General features: G+C 36.7%; 1 protein-coding gene and 1 long non-coding RNA gene across 9 annotated transcripts in view; one reads left to right on the top strand and one right to left on the bottom strand.

Moving 5' to 3' along the window:
• Positions 1–21217, top strand: part of KPNA1 (karyopherin subunit alpha 1) — a 68831-nt gene extending 47614 nt beyond the window's left edge. For all 3 annotated transcript variants that reach the window (XM_060639803.2, XM_060639804.2, XM_060639801.3), the window contains 9 exons: positions 2681–2812; positions 3933–4021; positions 4356–4455; positions 5000–5163; positions 6511–6589; positions 10894–11019; positions 12589–12716; positions 17214–17392; positions 18888–21217. In XM_060639803.2, the coding sequence (XP_060495786.1) occupies positions 2681–2812; positions 3933–4021; positions 4356–4455; positions 5000–5163; positions 6511–6589; positions 10894–11019; positions 12589–12716; positions 17214–17392; positions 18888–19075 (1185 nt within the window). In that variant the 3' untranslated portion in view covers positions 19076–21217. The remainder of the gene's footprint in view (positions 1–2680; positions 2813–3932; positions 4022–4355; positions 4456–4999; positions 5164–6510; positions 6590–10893; positions 11020–12588; positions 12717–17213; positions 17393–18887) is intronic.
• LOC144617419 (uncharacterized) lies at positions 111–19689 on the bottom strand. Of its 6 annotated transcripts, XR_013557927.1 has the most exons (5): positions 19580–19689; positions 18330–18371; positions 16753–16913; positions 11781–11860; positions 111–2935 (listed from the first exon to the last, which is right to left on the bottom strand). It is a non-coding gene; the product is annotated as an uncharacterized LOC144617419 (long non-coding RNA). The 6 variants fall into 6 exon arrangements; XR_013557930.1 differs by lacking the exon at positions 11781–11860; XR_013557931.1 differs by lacking the exon at positions 16753–16913.
• Positions 21218–21708: the final 491 nt, after the last annotated feature.

Here is a 21708-nt window from a genome sequence, read left to right as displayed (position 1 = left end):
TCCTACATATGTACATAGCACACAAATACACAGATGGGCATAGAAAGTGGCATAAATATAGCTTGATGAGTTTTTACAGGGTAAACGTCAGAGTAATCACTGTGTGTGCGTGAGAGAGAGAGAATGCTTTATTCATGTACAAACACGATTTTCAGTCGCCCCTCTGGTTCTGTTGATCATCTTCATCTGTCTCTGTCCCTGGTATTTTCCGATTTCTCTTCTTACCAAGGGAGGCCTTGAATTTTGCTTTCAGAGGTTATCATTGTTGTGTACTTCTTAGTAATAAAGGTAATTCTGGTACGTTCTTCTTTTGCTGAGATATCCTAATTGCCAATTTTCTCCCATCTGTGTTTAGCCTGTTATTCACTTATTCCCCATTTTTCTAATCATTTTCACTCTATTTTGTTTTGCTTCTCCATTTCATTCTCTTCAGTAGCATCTGAAATTCCCTCTCATTTCTTGTAAGACCTTTGATACTAAACATCAACAGGCAGATAGCAGTTTGAAGTCTTGCAGCAGTTAGTATTCTGATTTTTTCTCATTGATAATTCTTTAATAATCCTTTACTCAGGTTGCTGTTATTTCATTTGCATCAAAATCTCACTGCAGTCTGTTTTCTCTTTAATACGGATCGGTATGTGTGCTGATCTTACTCATTCTCTACACACTGCTTTTTCCTCACAGTTTTCATTACTTTGACTGGTCTCCGTGGTATCTGACAACTCTTTGTTAAACTTGGAGCTTGCTGCCTGGTAGGAAGGCTTGCTTTTGGCTTTTGTATTCACATCATCTGTCTCTCTTAATCAGTTTTAACTCTGCTAGTTAGTTTTCCTAGAAAGCAGAAGAAACTAGGTGAACTGTTCTCTTTTTTAGCATCCCCTAAATAATCTGGCGTGTATCTCTGGCATACTGTTATTTGAAATTTCTTGCCCTAGATACCAAAACTCCAAGCAATTGAAAGATTCTTGTCAGTGTTACAGGTGTGTGTCAGAGTGAAGGGAGGCCGGGCTTCATAAGCATACTTGATCAGGAGACGGTAATCAAGTCCTCTTTGAATGGCAGTGTAACATTACGCAGATCATTAGATTGTTGGACCTTTTTCTGATAGTTTCCTCATTCATAAACCACAAAAGCCAGAATTCTCTGGGATGTTGTGAGGAACACAGGAGTATGTGAGTAATGCTTTCATAATACAAAGTACTGAACAAATGCAAAGTTTCAATTCAGCACTGGTTTCAAGAGTGATTTAATTATGGAGGTGATATATGATGGGATTTTTATTTTGTGATGTTCAAGTGTTTAGGAATCTGTTGAACTTCTCTTATAACAAAGTTACCAAAAAGGAAATATTGTCCCTTTAATTGTGGTGCTCCTAGCCTGGGCCTTCTGCTTACTGTGATATCATTGTCCCGTTAGGCTACTAGACTATACTGTGTCTCACTTGCGTATGTCACATTTATAGGTTTCTTGTAATGTCTCCTTTAAGTGTGTTCTGCTGTGAATTTGCTAGCATTCACATGGCTTTGGACTATGCCAATCAGATTGTCTTCCTTGTCTTCTGCCTCCTTCCCCAAACCCCAATGATGGATGATTGTTTTCCATATGACAACTGCCTTTCAGTTGACCCAAAAGCTTTAGAAGAGTCACAGCTCCACCTTTCAATGACTTTTTTGCTCTCCCTTTCAAGGGACATACCACTGATTTTTTTTTGCATATGTGCTTCATTTAAGGATAAGTAGAAGACAGAACAGGAGAAGGAAAGAAAACTAAAGTTTAATAAGAACTCTTAAATAGAATTTCAGGAGTCATTCTTGGATTTCTCCATATTAGGCCAGAGAGTCAAATTACTACAGAGATGGGCAGATTAGTAAAATGCTGTACTTTTTGTTGGCTATAATTTCCTTCATATCTTCAGTTTACCTAACTTTAAGAATGCTCTCAAAAAAAAGTTTTAACCTCTGTGCCTTTGTTTGGAGGCTTCTCATTTGTCAGAAGCTCTTAACGCTCTGAAGTTGCCATTTCTATTAATTGTATACCAGTTAACTCCTTTTGGCCTACTTATTACTTAAAATATCTTTTGCCTTTTTTACTGTGCCTATATCTGGCACATTTTACATTAACATCCTCTCCCCTTTACACTTTGCTTATCCTATAGAAATTATTTACTTTTATTTTTTATTAGATAATATACATGGTTTAATCCAAAAGGTACATAAGGTTTTATGAGATTTCCCTTTCACCCCTGCCTTTCCATGTAGGTAACAAGTATTTACTTCCTGCAGTTTCTTATAGTATCCTTCCAGAGATACTCTGTGCAATAACTAAACTAATGCATATATTCCTTCTTAACCCTGTTAGAAAATATAGTATGATACTATCTTAATGTACACCGTTACACTTTTCTTCTCATTCATATCTTGGGAGATCATTCATGTCAGCATATGAAGCAGTCCCTCATTCCATTCATGGTCTTATGTCAGTTCTACTCTGACCTCCTGAATATTCTTGTAGTCTGAAGTATTTCTACTGGAATTCTCCATTTAAAATTAATACAGAATCCATCTGATTATGTGCAAATAATTTCAGATTCTTTTCTTCATGTACAGAAAACCTTATTGTTATAGCTAAAAACAAGCTATTAAATGCTAATAAGATAATAAAATTATTTTTATCTTTATAGTTTGAATCAGCTTGGGTACTGACAAATATTGCTTCAGGAAATTCTCTTCAGACCCGGATTGTGATTCAGGCAGGAGCTGTGCCCATCTTCATAGAGTTGCTCAGCTCAGAGTTTGAAGATGTCCAGGAGCAGGTAAAAAAATGAAGCAAAGAAAAGCAGGTCAAAGAATACCATTTTTTCCTTTGGTCTTACATTCAGGGCCTCAGTTTTACCACCATGACAAGCCATGGTTCATCACAGGAGTGTTCTAGAAATCTAAACCAAAATAGAAAATACCATAGTGAATGTAGGCAGAATTTCTTCTGGATTCATAAAACCATTTTCCTTCCCCTTCCAACGCTGAAATTTTTAAAGTCCTATATACTTTCTATATTATTATCATTTTTAAGATGTTATCTTTAAGTAATCTCTACACCCAGTGGGAGGCTTTAACTCACAACCCTGAGATCAAGACTTGCATGCTCCAGCAACTGAGCCAGCCAGGCGCCCTAAGCCCTGTATACTTTTTTAGAACATGCAAGCAGTCACTGGGCTTTTACTTGTAGGGATCTCTAGTAAGTAGCAGGTCTTTGCCACTTTCATGCAGAAAAAGACCTAGAAAACAGGAATTTTTTATTACCGCCAACTTTATCAAATTCATAAATATAAATCACTGCTAAATGAGTATGATTTTCTTCTGCAGCTTAATTGAGGTATGATTTACATACAAAAAACAGCATATATTTAAAATGTACAATTTAAAAGTTTTAAGATAGGTATATACCCGTGGAACCATTATCACAAAGACAATATATTCCTCCCAAAAGTTTAATAGCTTTCTGCATTTTGATGCTCTTACATTCTTTGATTCTTTGTTCATTGCTTTCTTTTGTAAATAAGCTTAAGATAACATTTTTAATCCACTGAATAAGCCATTTGAACCTCTGCTCTGTATTAAGGGCTATATGAAAGGTTACTTTGGTGGTGGGGAGTCCCCTGAGATAAAAAATATGTATAAGAACTGGTTGGTTCCTCCTTTATTTAATAAACTTATACCCCGAGTGTTCACATGTATACTTTATAATATTACTGATCATCTTCCCCCAGTCCCACAACTATTTCATTTGATTCCCTGATAATGAACTTAGAAATATTCATAATGTCAGTGTGTACGTTGATTAGCTACCATATAATTTTGTAAAGAGTTATTGTGGTATTTTGGCATCTGAGAGAATTCTGTACAACCTGTCATTAATGAGTAATTTTTTCACAGGCAGTCTGGGCTCTTGGCAACATTGCTGGAGATAGTACCATGTGCAGGGACTATGTCTTAGACTGCAATATTCTCCCCCCTCTTTTGCAGTAAGTTTCTATTCTTACTATTTTTTTTGAGTAGTAAAAATATGGAAAGTTCCTCAGGAAGCAGTGCATTTTTAGAAATCATTTTGAAATTTCCATTGTTCTTTTTCATTACAGATACTTTCTTATTAACTTGTTCAGGTCATTTCTTCAGGCATTCTAGCTTACTCCAGTGCCAGTATTCTGAATTAGTGCTGTTAGAATTAATTCAGCTTTATTTTCTGGAGAAAAGCTATTTAAAGACGTGTTTATGAGTAGCATTAAATGATTTAGTACTTATGCTATCAGATAATTAATGTCTATTATATAGTTTACCATTGTATCATCATGCTTATAGGTTATTTTCAAAGCAAAACCGCCTGACCATGACGCGGAATGCAGTATGGGCTTTGTCTAATCTCTGTAGAGGGAAAAGTCCACCTCCAGAGTTTGCAAAGGTAAGGATTAGGCTTATGGAAATGGGCAGAAAAAAGTACAATTAAAAGAGTGTAGCAACAAATATTAATGTGAACAGAAAGATTGGTAATTTTGCATAAAATTTAAAATGTTAGAATTTTATCTGTTTCTACAGAAATAGGGCTTTTTGTTTCTGTGTTAATTTGGGATAAATTTTCATTGTAAAAATTAGCTCTGAATTAATCTTAAAACCCGGCAATTTTTGATTATAGCACAGTAAAATTCACAATTTATTAGCTTTAGCACTTGTGAAAATGTCTTTGCTTCTTTGGTCCACAAAGAGTGTTTTTCAACAAGGAATCTCATTCTGAGAACTGGTATATACTTCAGTCTCTGAAATTATTTTCCTTGGTCTCAGCATTCCCAAAGATGGAAATGCCACTTGGCCACTTGTTACTCCATTTCTAGAAGTATTAATCACCCCAGAAATTACCAAGTGTGTGCTGCTTGCCTTTTGGAATTTCTCACCTCACTTCTGGCTTTTATTCCACTGAATTTCATTATCATGTCATCTTCCCTTTACAGGTTTCCCCCTGCCTGAATGTGCTTTCCTGGTTGCTATTTGTCAGTGACACTGATGTACTGGCTGATGCCTGCTGGGCCCTCTCATATCTATCTGATGGACCCAATGATAAAATTCAAGCTGTCATTGATGCAGGAGTCTGTAGGAGACTTGTGGAGTTGTTGATGTAAGATATCTTAAAGTGTGTCTGTTTTTTTGTCCTTATGTTAGTTTATTAGTTTCTAAATGCTGGTAAATACTAATTAATACACTGTACTAATTTATTGGGCTTTGGGCTGCTCTCTTTTGTAACTTATATTGATGTCAAATCTGTTTGTTTTGAGGCTTATATAAAGAACTGCTCACCCTTTTGTTATGAGCAGTCCTTCAGCGGGAACATTTGGAAAACTCTGTGTAATGCCAGTTAGTGATAAATTACCTGAGACCAACCCCTGGATAGATAGCGAAAGGCATATTGCCACTAAAAGTCATTCCTTATCTTTCTGTCTCATTTAGAGCTTAATCTAGACTGGTGTTAGACTCTGAATTTTATTTTGCTGTATCTCCTTGTGATGCCTTTGTGTAAACAATTTACGGCTGTATTAATCCAATTTTTAGACAGTTCTTTAGAAGAAAAAATTAGACTGATAACATAATGGGGAAATGGTACATTTACTAGCCACATGAAATTTAATTGAAGTACAAAGTAGATGAAAGGAGACATTACCCCAAATGTGATATGTGGAATGCATCAGATGAGTTTAATGTGCAGAATACAAAACTCTGAGAGTACAGCTGACCACAAACTGAGTACAGATGAACAGCATAATGCTGTTATGAATTAAAGGCAGATGAAGCTGCACGAGGCAGAAGTGCAGCATTCAAAACCTGGGAAGTAACCTTTTATGTTCTTTAGTCACTAGATTATGGTGTATTTTAACCATTTCTTTTTAGTCATCAGATCCTAAAATAAATGTGAGAGAAATGGCCAAGTTTTGAGAAGAGTGATCAGTCTCATTAAAGGGAAAAGAAAAGAGAATTTTTAAGGGAAGTTAAAGCATATTAACCTGAAGTTAAGATTTTCAATAAGCTTTTTTCACATATGTACAGGGTTTCATGGAGAGTATATTTTTGACTGGTAAGTTGGCTGAGGTTTAATAGAAAGAGTTCACTCTTTGAAGTGTGGAGCCTGGCTCTCATTTTTAAGTTAGTTCATCTGTTGGCACATTTTCAACTCTGAGGCAGTGAAAACTGTATTCAAGAATGAGAGGGAAATCTTGGTATCCAGGTGATGAAATACCTGGGAAAGATTATTAGGAAAGATTTGTAGTTTTTATCCAAAAGTGCTAAATAAAGGGAAAGATAATTCCTCTAGGGGATATACGAAACCCATCCTCCTAGGGTTCTCTTAACAACTACCGTAGGTACCTTTCTGCTCTAACATCATGTTACATTATTTGGTTTGGATTTCAGCCCTAAGGAAAAGAGACTAAGGCTAGAACTCTTGCATTGATATTTCTTTTTATGGTTGCAGGCATAATGATTATAAAGTGGTTTCTCCTGCTTTGCGGGCTGTGGGAAACATTGTCACAGGCGATGATATTCAGACCCAGGTATGAATAAGTGGTGACTACTGTTTCCCTTCAGAAACAGTACATTGAACCCCGTGATTATGTTTCTATTACAGTATTTAACTCCATGTTTTTGGGGAGAGTTTCATTAATGTTTGTCAAAAATGTTGCCTTAGGCAGCTCCTTTAGTACTTTCACTGTCTCTATCTTGTCTGTTTCTTGGAGTAATTTTGGGTTCCCTTTAGTTAGGTTTATTTCCCACTACTACTTGAAGTGGTTCTTGTGAGCATCTGAAGCCTCCAGTAGCAGCCTTTCTCTGTCATCTTCATCTCCTCTCTGATAGCTTCCTTCTTTTTGTGCATGCTAAATCTCCTATGTGAGGAGGATTCTTCCTTGTTCTTTTTTTTTTTTTTTTTTTTTTTTTTTTTGAGAAAGAGAACAAGCAGGGGAGGGGCAGAGGGAGAATCTCACGCAGGCTCCATGCTCAGCAACGATGCAGGGCTCCATCTCATGACCCTGAGATCATGACCTGAGCCAAAACCAAGAGTTGGACGCTCAGCTGACTGTGCCATCCAGGTGCCCCTTCTTTCCTTGTTCTTAATGTCACTGCCATTCTATTCAACCTCTGTATCAAGATGTGTCATTCACAGTGGCTTGTTCTTGATCTCTCTGATGCAGTGGCATTGTCTTTAAAATTCTTTTCCTAGGCTTCTTTGGTGTTCCAGTTATTTTGAGTCTCCTGTCTCACAAACCACTTCTTAGCACGCTCCTTTTCCTGTTCTTTCTTGTTTGTGGGATTATCCCCTGGAGGGGATAATTATTGGGGATAATTATTCATTGATTTTATTTATAACTTCACCTATCACCCTGGTGCAGCTTGATTGAGAATTGAGAATAAGATTTTAGCCATAAATCTTTCTTAACCAGCTCTGACTTAGGTGGAAGACATTTAATGTCTTCACTTTTCTAATCCCTAAAATTTGGATTTGTACTCAAAGGTGTCTTCCAAATCTAATATCTACTTCAAATTTATGCTTCAGAAAGGAACCCATTATTTTCCCTGGTATATCGGGGCCTCTGGCTTATTTGTTATTTACCTCAGTGAATGGCACCAACACTTGACCAATCCAAAAACCTGGACATTAGCTGGATTATTTCCCTGTTTTCTACCTCTGTCATCAGTCACTAGCTGCCATCTCTACTCATCCCTTGCATTTCTTGCTATATTCCTGTATCACCAGAAGGATGCTTAGAAAATGCAAATTTGATCATGTCATTCTCTGACCTAAAATCTTTTTATGGCCTTCTGTTGTCCTTTGAGGGTGTTTAAGATCCTTTAAAATCTGGCACCAGTTTTAATGGAATTCTGTGCAACAGAATGAGGAAGCCCTTAAGCACTGATACAGAAATGCCTCCAGGTTGGGGCACCTGGGTGGCTCAGTCAGTTGAGCGTCTGACTTCGGCTCAGGTCAGTCATGATCTCATGGTTCATGGGTTCGGGCCCCATGTCAGGCTCTGTGCTGACAGCTCGGAGCCTGGAGTCTTTCAGATTCTGTCTGTCTGTCTGTCTCTCTCTCTCTGCCCCTCTCTTGTTTGTGCTCTGTCTCTCTCAAAAATAAACATTAAAAAAAAAAAGAAATACCTCCAGGTTATATCATTTAAAAAGAAAAACAAGGAGCAGAATAGTGTGTGGATATATTAGTATTTATATAAAAGGAGGTAGAGAGGAGAGAAAAAAATAATATGTATGTTTGATTATATTTGCATAAAAAATTCTCCAGAAGAATACATAGGAAACTAATAATCTTGGTTGTCTCTGGAGAACTGGGTTGCTGGCATACCGGAATGGAAAGGAGGCTTTTAACTCTATAGTCCTTTATTATACTTTCTGAATTTTTAAACCATTTCACTGTATTTGCTATGCAAAAAAAGGTTCTTTCCCTCCCCATACCATGCTCTGTGCTTCTGCCATGTTTATTCCTTAAATTAGCTATGACCACATTCAGCACTAAGATTTAACAGAAGCTTGCTTCTCTCTGCTCAGGACATAGGCTTGCATCCCCATCCCTGCTTTTAACCACTGGCTCACGCTAATGCACACTCTGCCACTAATGTCATCTCATTCTTCAGGACTTCCTGTTACTGTTTTTTTCTCTGAGAAGCCATGTTCACTTAAGTTAGGTGTGCCGCCTCTTGTTTCATCCATCATACCACTTATCACACTGTATTGTAATTATCTAATCACTAGATTGTAAGCTTCTAGAGGGGGGAACGGTGTTGATCTTGTTCATTTTTGTATTTCTGTACAGTCTTAATAGTTCCTGGCACAGTGTTTAATACTGAATGAATGAAGTTCTGTATCTATACATCTACTTCTGATGTCCCTCAAGTTTTACTCCTGGGTCTCCAGTAGCCTGTTAAATATTTCTGCTGGCATGTCTCACATTTGTCTCTCTCAGTTTATCTTCTTCCCCCAGAAAGCCAGTTCCAGGTCTTGATTTTTTCCCCCCATTTCAGTTAATGAGGTAACTATTCACTCCCACTTGAAGCTTTGCAGTCCTATTTGGTGTCTCCATCTCTCACACCTTGTATAGCAAGTCACCAGCTCTTGTTGATTCTTTGTGTTTCAGTATCCACGTCTAATTACCTTAGAACCTTGAAAGGATTTGTACTTCACAGTTTTAGTCTCATTCTTCCTTGTAGCCTGTTGTTAATTTTAGGGGTACAGAACTCTTGCTTAATAGCCTCACTGCTCTATTCTTTCCTTATTTTGGTACTTTGTTGTAGCTTGTCTCAGCATTTTTTTGTTTCCAGCCTTTCTTATCTGCTGTGTCCTTCCTCCCTCTTCTTTGCTTATGAAATCCTATCCATGTTTCAAGGCAATTTCCCCACACCCATGAAGTCTTTTTTCATGATTACTCTGCAAGTACGGTCTTTAACTTGTGACAGGTTTATTTTTTTTTATTATTTGACTTTTTTTTTTTTTCCAAACAAATTTTTTTTATTTATTTTTGAGAGACAGGGCATGAGCAGGGGAGGGGGAGAGAGAAAGGGAGACACAGAATCTGAAGCAGGCTCCAGGCTCTGAGCTGTTAGCACAGAGCCCGATATGGGGCTTGAACTCACTCACTGTGAGATCATGACCTGAGCCGAAGGACTGAACCACCCAGGCGCCCAGTGTTTGGACGTGTTTAGTTTCTAGAGCACATCTTTGGCATTTAAAAAATGGCTTTGTAATATCTTTTATACTGTCAAGATTGTGCCTCTTTAAACACAAGTTTTAGTGTTTTTTGAGCTGTATTAATAGGCAACAAATGGCTTTATTTTGATTTGCGTTTCTTTCATTACTTGTGAGGTAATCTATCAAAATTGTAGTTTCTCTTAACAATTTACATGTTAAAGACAGCAACCATCTCATCTATTGTAAATTTTTTTTGCATTACATAGTGTGCATTTTAAATTTTGTATTTTTTGACATGCAAATATGTCTATTTGATGAAATTTTAATTTTCCCCCTGTAATTTCTTCCATTGTTTTTATGCTTTGAAAGTCCTTCACTATCCCTAAACCAGCTATATACTGATAGTTCTGTTTTATGGTGTCTTTTTTATGTTTACTCTCTAAATTGGTTGTGGGTTTATTTGGTAATGGGTTAAGAATTTTTTAAAAATTCTTCTCAAAAATAAAAAAAATGTTTTTCAACCAGTTAACCTCAGGAAGAACTTTATTATATATTTAATTCCTTATAAATACCCGCATTTGTTTCTGGACTAGATATCTGTTAGTTATTCAGTGATTGATTCTTGTGCCTACCACAGATTATTTCAATCATTTTAACTTCATAATTTAGTTTTGGTAGAGTAGAGCTCCTTCGTGTATGTTTGTCACTCTCTTTCACCTTTGTAAGCTGCAGGATAGCTGGGGTCCTATCCTTTTTTATCTTTGTGTCCTCTAAAGCACCTGGTGTACTTCATGTAGTATGTATTTGTTCATTGACGGCCAGGTACAGTGTTATCAGAGGACTTAAAAATCTGAGGCTACTTCATATATTTACACATCCAAAAGCCTTTTAATATGCTGTAGGGATAGGAAGGTGAAGGACTAATACATTGTAGTACCTTATGAAGTAGCAGTTGTACAGTTACAATGTGTCTAGCAGAACTGCTTTGGTAATCTTAGAAATGAATTCTTATTGTCAGTGAATATTCTTTTACATATATAAAGTTATTTCTAAAATTTCAAGGGGAGACATTATTTCTTTGCCTATATTGTTCCTAAAATAAATGAGTTAAAGATTTACTTCTCTCTGGATCAATACAAATTAAGTTTCAAACTTTTCCTTTTAGGTAATTTTGAATTGCTCAGCTCTGCAGAGTTTATTGCATTTGCTGAGTAGCCCAAAGGAATCTATCAAAAAGGAAGCATGTTGGACAATATCTAATATCACAGCTGGAAATAGAGCACAGATCCAGGTAATCCCATAGCATCTGTCTTTTTTCTTCTATTTTTATTGATAAGGTTTAGGTTTTTTTCTGTTGGGCTTACATTTTTTCTTCCATTATTGCCTTGCAGACCATTAACTTCCAACATTTTTATCTATTTTCTTTTTTTTTTTATCCTACTGTACAGACTTTTGAAACTTATACTTTGGCCTTGGTTTTTCCCTGTGCCTTAAATATTTGATGATGTGCCAAGACCTGAGAGAGTGTCTTGTATTTTTGAAATGTTATGATGGTCTTTATACTAAATAGATTGGCTTTACTCTTGCTAAGTAAAATATTTTTTCCTAGCAGACCTCATCTATTGCATAACTTCAGTTTTTCATAAAACCTTTGGGGACCCATTTTTCTCTAAAAGGTTATCTGCCCTTTAATTTTGTTCTTCTGTTAGGTGGGAGAGTAACCCATGTGGAAGATAAGCAGTGGGCCAAAGGGTTCAGCACAGGCCATGAGAAAGGCTGAACAACTGGTTGTAAAAGATAAAACACAGACCTCTGGGACTTTAATTGGAGGGGAATCATAGAGATAGTTATCTCATCCAATACTCTCATTTAAGGATGAAACTGAAAAATGATTTGTTCAAGGGAACCCCTAGTAAATGACAGATCAAGATGAAGTGTCTTTCCACTAAACTTTGCTGACTTTCTTCACTAGTGTAATAGAGTTCTTGATCAGGAAAGCATCCCCAGATGCTGCCAGGGACTGACAAGGGGATTTCAGTGATAGTTGATTACCTGCTGCTGTTCGTGTCTTATGTAGAGTTTCTCAGTTTCTTGATATAGGAAATTATACGAACCCATTTTAGGTTCTTGAGCTAAGGAGAAACATGAAAAAAGTAATGTGAAGCAGACTGTTTTAGTGTTTATATATGAGAGGGGGTGAGTAAAAGTACTCTGCCTAACTATAGGCTGTGCTGGTAATCTGGGTGGGAGTTGGTAGGTTGGAATAGGATTGTGGCAGTACTAAAAGGGAAGGAAAAGGGTGGCTCAGGAGGTTTTAAATTGAGATTGTAGAGACTTAGTGACTGATGAAATTTAGAATAAATACAAAAAAGAGCCTCTGTAAATACAAAAAGAAGTTTGAGAGGAGACCTGACCTGATATAGAGGGTAGATGATATGTTTGAAATGATTAGCAGATCTAAAGCAGATTGTTGGCTATCATGGGCTGGGGCACCCAAAAGTGAGGACTGGAGGGTTACATCACAAGTGTCGGAGTTGGATGCTGTGAAAGAAATGAGACTAGCAGAGGAACAGAAAATTGAACTTCCATAATTTGTTACTGTGGGTGAAATGAGAGAGGACAGTCAAAGAGAAAAAAGAACTTGGGCAGAAAACTAGGAGATTATAAGAACATAGACTCCAGGGAGAGTTATCAGTGTACCAAGTACAGTTGAAAGGTCAGGGGTGAGAGGACTTCTTCTAGTTAATTTTTAAAGGAGGGAGGCGTGTCATTAGTGAAGCTAGCTAAAAAGTTATAATTAGTATCATGAAATTTTTGCAAGTTTTGTAATTTCCCTTTTCATTTAATTTTTAAATTTCAGACTGTGATAGATGCCAACATTTTCCCAGCCCTCATTAGTATATTACAAACTGCTGAGTTTCGGACAAGGAAAGAAGCAGCTTGGGCCATCACAAATGCAACTTCTGGAGGATCAGCTGAACAGATCAAGTAAGTGCTAGCCAGGTAGCATCTTGTAAATCAAAGGAAAAATTATTATGTCTACTAGTTATGAATGCTCTGTGCTAATCTCTTGCAAGATTGTTCTAAGTTTCATACTAGACTCAAATTCTTCCATTCCTTCCTGCTGAAATAATTCCAGGATAAGAGAAGTAAGGCATAGTTGAGGTTTGAGACAATATTAGTATTTATAGGGTGGCTTTAGCCTACTCTGGAGCTTTTTTGTCAGAAACAGGTAGTCTAGAAGGTTACTTGTAGAAGCCTTAAGAATCTAACCTTGGTACCTAATTCTTGCCATTTTTTAAAAAATTATTATTATTTTGAGAGAGAGACACACACACACACAGAGTGTGAGCAGGGGAGGGGCAGAGAGAGAGGGGAGGAGACACAGAATTGGAAGCAGGCTCCAGGCTCTGAGCTGTCAGCACAGAGCCCGACACAGGGCTCGAACTCTTGAACTGTGACATCATGACCTGAGCCGAAGTCGGACACTTAACTGAGCCACCCAGGTGCCCCTAATTTTTGCCATTTTTAGTTTAGAAGTCTTAATAGAACTGGATCAGACTTGAAAGAGAAGTCTATCTTAGAATAAAGTGCCAAATTTAGTAGAGGCAAGTGTCTCCTGAGGTCCTGTAGTATTCAATAGAGAGAGATCTCTATTAGCTTGAGACTTAAATGACTCCTTGGGTGGCTTATAATCTTAATGGCTAGAGAAGGCATAAATATGGACAGGAATCAATTCCTCAGAGGAACATCATATAATTAAATGTTAAATTATGGGCATTCAGTATTTCAGATAAAAAAAGATTAATGATGAGGAAAATGGAACCTAGACTCTTAGTCTGCCTTAACTTTCTTTATGGGGAATTCAAATGAGGGGAAGATGATTACAAATAAGTGTTGGGGGCACCTGGGTGGTTCAGTCAGTTGAGCGTCCGACTTCGGCTCAGGTCATGATCTCACAGTCTGTGAGTTCAAGCCCTGCTTCGGGTTCTGTGCTGACAGCCCAGAGTCTGGAGCCTGCTTCAGATTCTGTGTCTCCCTCTCTCTCTGACCCTCCCCCATTCATGCTCTGTCTGTGTCTCAAAAATAAACATTAAAAATAAAAAAATTAAAAAAAACAAGTAAGTGTTGAAGTACTAATCCCTTCCTCATATGTAGTATCAGGAAAAATACAACTACTCATATTGTTGCTTTGTGGGTTAAATGTTCACACTTAACTATAATTTTTAGTGCTCTGTTAGGAATTTAAAAATGTAAAAGGTAAAGTAGTCCTAACATTTCAGGAATTGGTTAGATAAAGAATATAACTATACCTGAAATAATATTTAAATAGACTACATTAAATAATATTTAAATAGCTACATTTGCAAGTAGCTATTTTGGTAAAGTTCATAATGGACGGGTTTTCAAGGAAGATTTCAAGTGGTCTTCAGAAGCATTTTGTATGAGATTAGGCTTTTTTCGACCTCCTGAGATTCTATTTCTGGGGTACTATGATTATAAATATGCCACTACTGGTAATGGCATTTATCCCAGTAATGGCAGTAATAAGTAATGTAGAAGATACATGTTTTCTTAATTGAAATGGTTACACTGTACACACATTTTTAAAACATTTCTAGGGGCATCTGGGTGGCTCAGTGGGTTAAGTATCTGACTTCAGCTCAGGTCATGATCTCACAGTTTGAGGGTTCAAGCCCCGTGTTGGGCTCTGTGCTGACAGCTCAGAACCTGGAGCCTGCTTTGGATTTTGTGTCTTCCTCTCTTTCTGCACCTCCCCTGCTTTTGCTCTGTCTCGCTCTCTCTCAAAAATAAATATTAAAAAAATAAAACATTTCTAAAATACCGTGGTATATTTCATTAGAAACTATTCAGGGTTATTTTGCTCTGTTAGGGAAGAGTAAAAAGGCTACTATTCCTTTTTAAAATTCAGCATAGTTATTTAATATTAATGGAGTTCATTATCAATCTCCTAGCAGTTTCTTCTTAAACAGATGAAGAGTTAGTTGAAAAATTATTACAAAAATATTACAGTCCAAATTACAGAAAATAAACGAATAAAAGACATCTGGGTGGTTTTTGCTTATTCTTATTGAGTAGACAAGATTTAGATGCAAGAAACAATTAGAGTAACTTGGAAATAATCCATAATTTTAGGTTAATATAATCAAATGCTAAATGTGCCTTGGTTCTTAAGGGATAAAGAATATCCCTTAAGAGGATATCCCTTTATGAGGGATAAAGAATATGGCCTTAAATTAGAGAACGTTTCATGAAAGAGAAGAAACTCGCCATTTGGGTAGAGATTTGGTTATTTTGGGAGGAGAGAGAATAGCAGGGGAAGTGTGAGGGAATGTGCACAGATAATGTTATTGGAAGAGGCAAATCAATATTGCTATAGTTTATTCTTCTGCAAGATGAGGAACTGATGGGCTTTGGAAACTGGGATGAAGGCCTTAGTATATTGGGAAGACTCTGAGTGTCTTTAGTGTTAAGAGTAATACAAAGAACATAGTATTTTGAGCAGAGGAAAGAGCAGTTGGATGTTCTTAACATCTTCATTAGTGTAGTTAGCGTATAGTGATGGCCAGGATTAAAATAATACTTATAGTAAGAGTTACAGATCCTGATACTGGAAAGAAGGATCTGTAGGACTTGTTGGCAGGCTATAAGCAAGGAAAGGGAAGAGTCAAAGATAAATGGGGAAAATGGTAGGTGGGTGCCCCTTTCATAAAAATTAGGACACAGAAGAACCAACAGTGGTATATAATAGATTAACATAATAGTGATTAATCTCTGTGTACTTTTTCTGTATGTTTTTCTGTGTTTTCTAAATTTGTAACTAACGTAATCACAAAAGAAGCTTGCTTTTTGTTTTTTAAGAAAAACAATGAGAATGATACAGATATGTTAAAGGAATGGTTGACAGGTTTTGGTGACTCAAAACTATGGTGTAAAGGAAGGAGAAATGGTCAGAAATAGCTTTAAGCCTGATTTCTGTTAATAAGATATATAGCCTTTAATCGTCAGTAAGCATTTAAATAAAGTTAGACATATTATTATTAAATTCATTCCTGAGTAAATAATAAAGCTAAATATGGTATGAACTTACTTAAAAAAATTAAGACTTTTTAAAGGAAGATTTTTAGTTTTACAGAATTGAGATGATAGTACAGAGTTCCTATATACTTCCCTCCCCTGCAGTGTCTTCTATTAACCTCTCACATTTAGTGGAGCTACATTTGTTAATGACCAGTACAGATACATTATTAACTAAAGTTCATAGTTTATATTAAGAATCACTTTTTGTGTTCTACAATTCTATAGGTTTTGGTGAATACATGTCCTCTTTCTGCCATTGTAGTGTCATACAGTGTCACACTGCCCTAAAAATCCCCTCTGCTTCACCTATCGTCACTACTCCTGTACCCCCACCCCTCAAATCCCTGGCAACCACTATACTTTTTTATTGTCTTTGTAAAAGTTTTGTCTTTTCCTGAATGTCATATATTTGGAATCATATAGTGTGGAATCTTTTCAGACTGGCTTCTTTCCCTTAGCATGTCTAAGTTTCCTTCATGTCTTCTCATGACTTGATAATTTTTTATGACTAATATTTCATGTCTGGATATACTACAGTTTATCCATTTGCCTATTGGAAGTATATCTTGGTTGCTTCTAGGTTTTGGCAGTTGTGAATAAAACTGCTGTAAACATTTGTTTACAGGTTTTTGTGTGGACCTCAGTTTTCATCTCAATTGGGTGAATGTCCAGAGTACAATTGCTGGATTGTATGAAAAGCTTTGTAAAAAACCACCAAGCTGTCTTCCAAAGTGACTATCCTATGTTGCATTCCTGCCAACAACAATAAAAAAAAGAGTTCCTGTTGCCCCACATTGTTGTTAGCATTTGGTATTGTCAAGCATTTTGGATTTTAGCCATTTTAATAGGTGTGGCATCAGTGTTTTAATTTGCAGTCCTCTAATGACATGATAATGATGTTGAACATCTTTTCATATCTTACTTGCCATCAGTATATTTTTGGTGAGATGTATGTTCAGGTCTTTTGCTGATTTTTAAATTCAGTTACTTGTTTTCTTGGAGTTTCAAGAGTTCTTTATACAAAACAGAACTGGCCTGTTGGGCCCATGGTGGCTTTAGCACCTGTTTCAGAGGTGTGGTTATCTACAGGAACAAAAATGAAATCAGTCAAAAGTATACTATTTTGACAAGTTGCTCATATTCAAAGAAAGAGGGTGTTCTAGTTTCTTGGAGTCCAATAATTGTGGAGGGGAAAAAGTGGAGATGGTGCTTGAGAACTAGTTTTCATTTATTTGTAGGTTTATTTGTGATAAAGTGTAGCTTGGGTGGTTGAATGGGTGTGCCTGTTTTTATTTCTACAGTTGAGAATGACCCACTTATTTCATGAAAGCTTTATGAAATTGAAAGCCTTGTTTGACTAAATTGTTCTTTGTATTAATTTAGGTACCTCGTAGAACTCGGTTGTATCAAACCACTTTGTGATCTCCTCACAGTCATGGACTCTAAGATTGTACAGGTTGCCCTAAATGGTTTGGAAAATATCCTGAGGCTTGGAGAACAAGAAGCCAAAAGGAATGGCACTGGCATTAACCCTTACTGTGCTTTGATTGAAGAAGCCTATGGTAAGATAGAGTGTTTTTAAATGTCCTGAAATTGTTTTTCTTCTTGCATTTCTGGCTTGTCCACATCTGTTCATGACAGCAGACTCCTTTGAAAAAGTTGTTCTCTTATGAATAATGTTTAGTATGTAGAATTGGAAAAGAATATGCATTAAGTGTGAAGAGAAGTGAGTACCCTTCATAATTTAGCCATTTAACACTGGGCTCTAAGTATCTTCCCAGGTCCCGGGCTCTGCTTGCCCTTCGTACTCTTTCTTACTGAGAGAAAATAAGAAAATTTCTTACTCTTCCATCTGAACCTTTAAGAACATCCATATCTACTGTAGATGATGCCTGACTCTATTCCAAGATTTACAGTTCTAATTTTGAATTGCACCTGTCAGTTCCTGTGTTTTAAAAATTTTCTTTTGATATGAAATTTGTCAAATTGGTTCCCATACAACACCCAGTGCTCATTGCAACAGGTTCCTGTGTTCTTAAAGTGTTCCTGACTCTAAAGGTTTCTGAGTTTGATCTTAAAGAGTCACTGCCTTTTGGCTTCTTCATTCTTCCAGTCTCTCAGTCTTAACTATTAATCATTGGTTTAGCAATGTACATTAACCTTTTAGTTCCCTAAGTGATTTTAATGTATAGCTGGGATTGAAAACCACTACTCCAGGGTTTGGTTATTCTTACGATTGGAATTAGGGATCACAGGTTATGTTCATCTTCAAGTTTATCAAATAATACAGAATTGTTTTCAAAATGATTTTTAACACTTTACCATAAAAAATACTGCTTATGAAAGCTATAGCCACTTAGTGTAAGACATTTTGAAATATATATAAAAAAAATGTTCCTCTACCTGGAGATCTTTCTCCATGGAGATAACGATTAATATTTTGATGTATATATTTTTAACATGGATATGTATATGTTTTTTTCCTTTGAGCAGTGTTACCTTTTATTTCCAGTATTGCTTTAGTGGTTAGGTTGCTTATGCCTGCAAGTAAAAGAAAGCTTAGCTCAGATGGGCTTGAACTTAGTAATGGGAATGTGTGGGGTAACTGTTCTAGTTGGACTTACTAGTTTAAGCAGTAGGAATTGATTCTGGTTATTTTAAGGTATTATACATTTGTTGACATATTGGATAGCTCAGAACTTAAGAATCAGAGCCAAATAATTAGGCCATGGTTATAGTTCATTTGGAACACTTCTGCTACGGGCCTTAGACACTGAATGATATGGTGACCGTTAGGGAAATCACTGCTTCTGGGGACTGGTTGTTGCTTGCATGTGTGTTTAAGGTGTCAGTTTGTAATACTAGCATTCAGATGTAATCCCAGTGATACTTTATATGCTGTTACAAAATACTAAAGAGGTAGAAGTAGAGAAGAGAATCTTCCTTTAAAGAAAGGAGACACAGCAAAATATAGTGTCATTGGGGTTTCCAATACATATATACAAAGAACGTATATGTATACATACACACAAAGAGATTTTTCTTTCTTCATTCTAGGTCTGGATAAAATTGAGTTCTTACAGAGTCATGAAAACCAGGAGATCTACCAGAAGGCCTTTGATCTTATTGAGCATTACTTCGGGACCGAGGATGAGGACAGCAGCATTGCACCCCAGGTTGACCTTAGCCAGCAGCAGTACATCTTCCAGCAGTGTGAGGCTCCTATGGAAGGTTTCCAGCTTTGAAGCAATACTCTTCTTTCATGTTCCTGTGTCAGACCAGGCTACCCAGTCAAGTCCTCTTGTGGAGCCCACAGTCCTCATGGAGCTAACTTCTCAAATGTTTTCCATAATACTGTTTGCGCTCATTTGCTTGCCTTGCGCACCTGCTCTCTTACACACATCTGGAAAACCTCTGGCTCTCTGTGGTGGAATACCCTTCTAATAAAAAGGGTAACCAGAACGGCCCACTCTCTTATGGAAAATCCCTAGGCTTTGGAGATCTGCACTTAAATATTATAAGAGTCTGGGAACATACACATATTAATGTGGCTCCCTTTCTTTGTGGGGGAAAAAGAGGACTCCTCCTCATTCCCTTTAAAGTGGGGAAAAACACTGATCTTAAAAGATGAGACTAAATCTTTATCTTGAATTTCACACAACTACTTGCAACAAGGGAGATGTTTAGACCTGTTGTGTACACTTCAGAGTACTTTTCATGAGTTCTTCCACAGTGAACCCTTGGATTACCTGGTGGCTTTTCTAGCCAAATTTGCATTAATCCTTACTGAGACTGGATGGTTTTCTTTCCTCTATTGGCGCCATTCTTCACAGATATTAAACCATCCGCTCCCTCACCTTCAGCCTTCAGTGAATGTGCTTTCTAGTTGTCAGGAATGCTGAAGAATTTAACACTTTGACTCTTAAATGTGATACTGGTTTGAAGATTCCCTTAGAGCAGAAAGGAGAGGGCCACATATTAATTTGTATGGCTATCGCTTCTCTTTGGACTTAAGTGTCTTAGGATTTGGAAGTGGTTCAATTCTAATGCTGGTATGAAGATCTAGAATCCTTAGTAATCGAAACAATATCCTATCATTCAATAAAATAAAAAACAAAAAAAAATCCCTCCAGTTTTCCCAAACTCAACCAGTGTGACTAGAGGCTGTGTTTCTGCATTAAAACACATGTTTCAGGCTTTGTGGTCCTGATGAAGGTCCTCATTAAATTGGAAGTTCACCTTAGGTGCTTTTCCTCTCTGTGACTGGCAGATAACACATAATTTTTTTTTAAAGGTAACCTAGGGAAATTTTTTTCTTAGGTGCAGCTTGGTTCTAACGTATTCATGCTGCATTACAGGATACCTTTAATGTAGCATCCTTATCTTAAATAACCACCTTCTCAACATGACTTGTTCAACACAAATAAGGGCAGTGATTTTTTTTTTTTTTTAAATAACCTCATTGTTCCCTATTCATTTCATCTCCTACTAGTACTGCCCAGTCAAGTCCCCCCATAAAATAAAAAGTTTTTCTACCTTCTGGCTCATTTAACGATAACTGCAATGTACCTGCAACTGGCGCTTCCAGTACTGTCTTCAGTGATCCACATTTGTGCTTGGACTGGAATGAAAAAATAAGCTTAATTGCCAAGAGAACTGCAACTGAGTTCAATACGACTTCTTGGTGCTAGATGGCCATCTTGACTCAATGTTTGGACACACTATCAGGAGAAGATTTTTTTGTTACGCTGTTCAAAATGAATTCTGAAGGAAAAGTCTCTCACTTCCGTTTCAGAGACTACCCTTTTAAACCTCTTTAATCTTATCCTCTTCTAGAATTCATTATAACCCCAAAATGTAACTATCTGGAAGTTCCCCTGACAGGCTATTCTACATCTCTGGTAAATCCTGCTGAACATTAGGGATATTCAGAGCTTTCATACCTCATCATGTTGTTATTTAAGCAGCCAACTTATGTGACCTGATTTAAACTTTAAAAAATCCACTTCAAAGTAGAAAGATACAAAGACAAAAGGACATTTATCAGCCAAGCGTGTGACGCATTCTTCACATCTAGTCTGTAGTTGTGTCTGTGCTCTGGATGGATACCGTCTGATGTCTGTTACTGATGGAACAGCCACTGCAAAACTAGTCAATTCCCATCTATAACTTACTTTTTCTAGTGCTGCTTTGTGCTGAAAGGACATTTTAGTTTACTGCACTTGACCTGTAAAAGACTTTGATTCTTTGTAATTTTAGGGACAAATTAGGTGGTTAATTTAAAGAAAAACTTTCAATTTTGCCTTTACATCACATTAAAATATAACTTCTTTCAGAAGGGTAATAGAAGCACTGATTCATAGTAAAAATCTTGTTTTTAGCTTTGACTTTTTTTGTGGCTGAGTTTTTTAAACTGTACATCACTGGTAACATGTCATTTCTCTAGGATGTTTTAAATCATATACCTTCTGTTGGATAATTTAAAAATTCTCATTTTGATATTGGATGGAAAAAAGATAAAGCACACAAAATTGTTTCCCCAGATTAGTAAGAACAGCATCCATTGGGAGTTTTTGCCATTGCAGGTGTCTTCAGTGAATGAATTAAAGTCCATTTAACTACTGTGGTCTATTTTCTGTCTAAAATAGGAATTTATATTGCTCCTGTCCTAGAAGTTCATGAGCCATAAGATACGAGCTAAATTTTTTTTGCAGTAAAATGGTTAATATAAAATTGGAATTAACTAAAAGGTAAATCCCAGCATAACTGTTGGAATTGGTAAAGTGGCAGCCTTTCTGGTTATAGAAATGAGACTTTAGGAGGTAACTAAGAACTAATTTTAGTTCTCTGCCTGGCAGATTCTATTACTTTGAATTTA

Source organism: Panthera onca, chromosome C2 (assembly GCF_046562875.1).
Source record: "Panthera onca isolate mPanOnc1 chromosome C2, mPanOnc1 haplotype 2, whole genome shotgun sequence".
In the NCBI taxonomy this organism is placed as follows: Eukaryota; Metazoa; Chordata; class Mammalia; order Carnivora; family Felidae; genus Panthera; species Panthera onca.
Note: the sequence above shows the minus strand (reverse complement) of the source record. Positions and strands in the feature narration are given on the sequence as shown.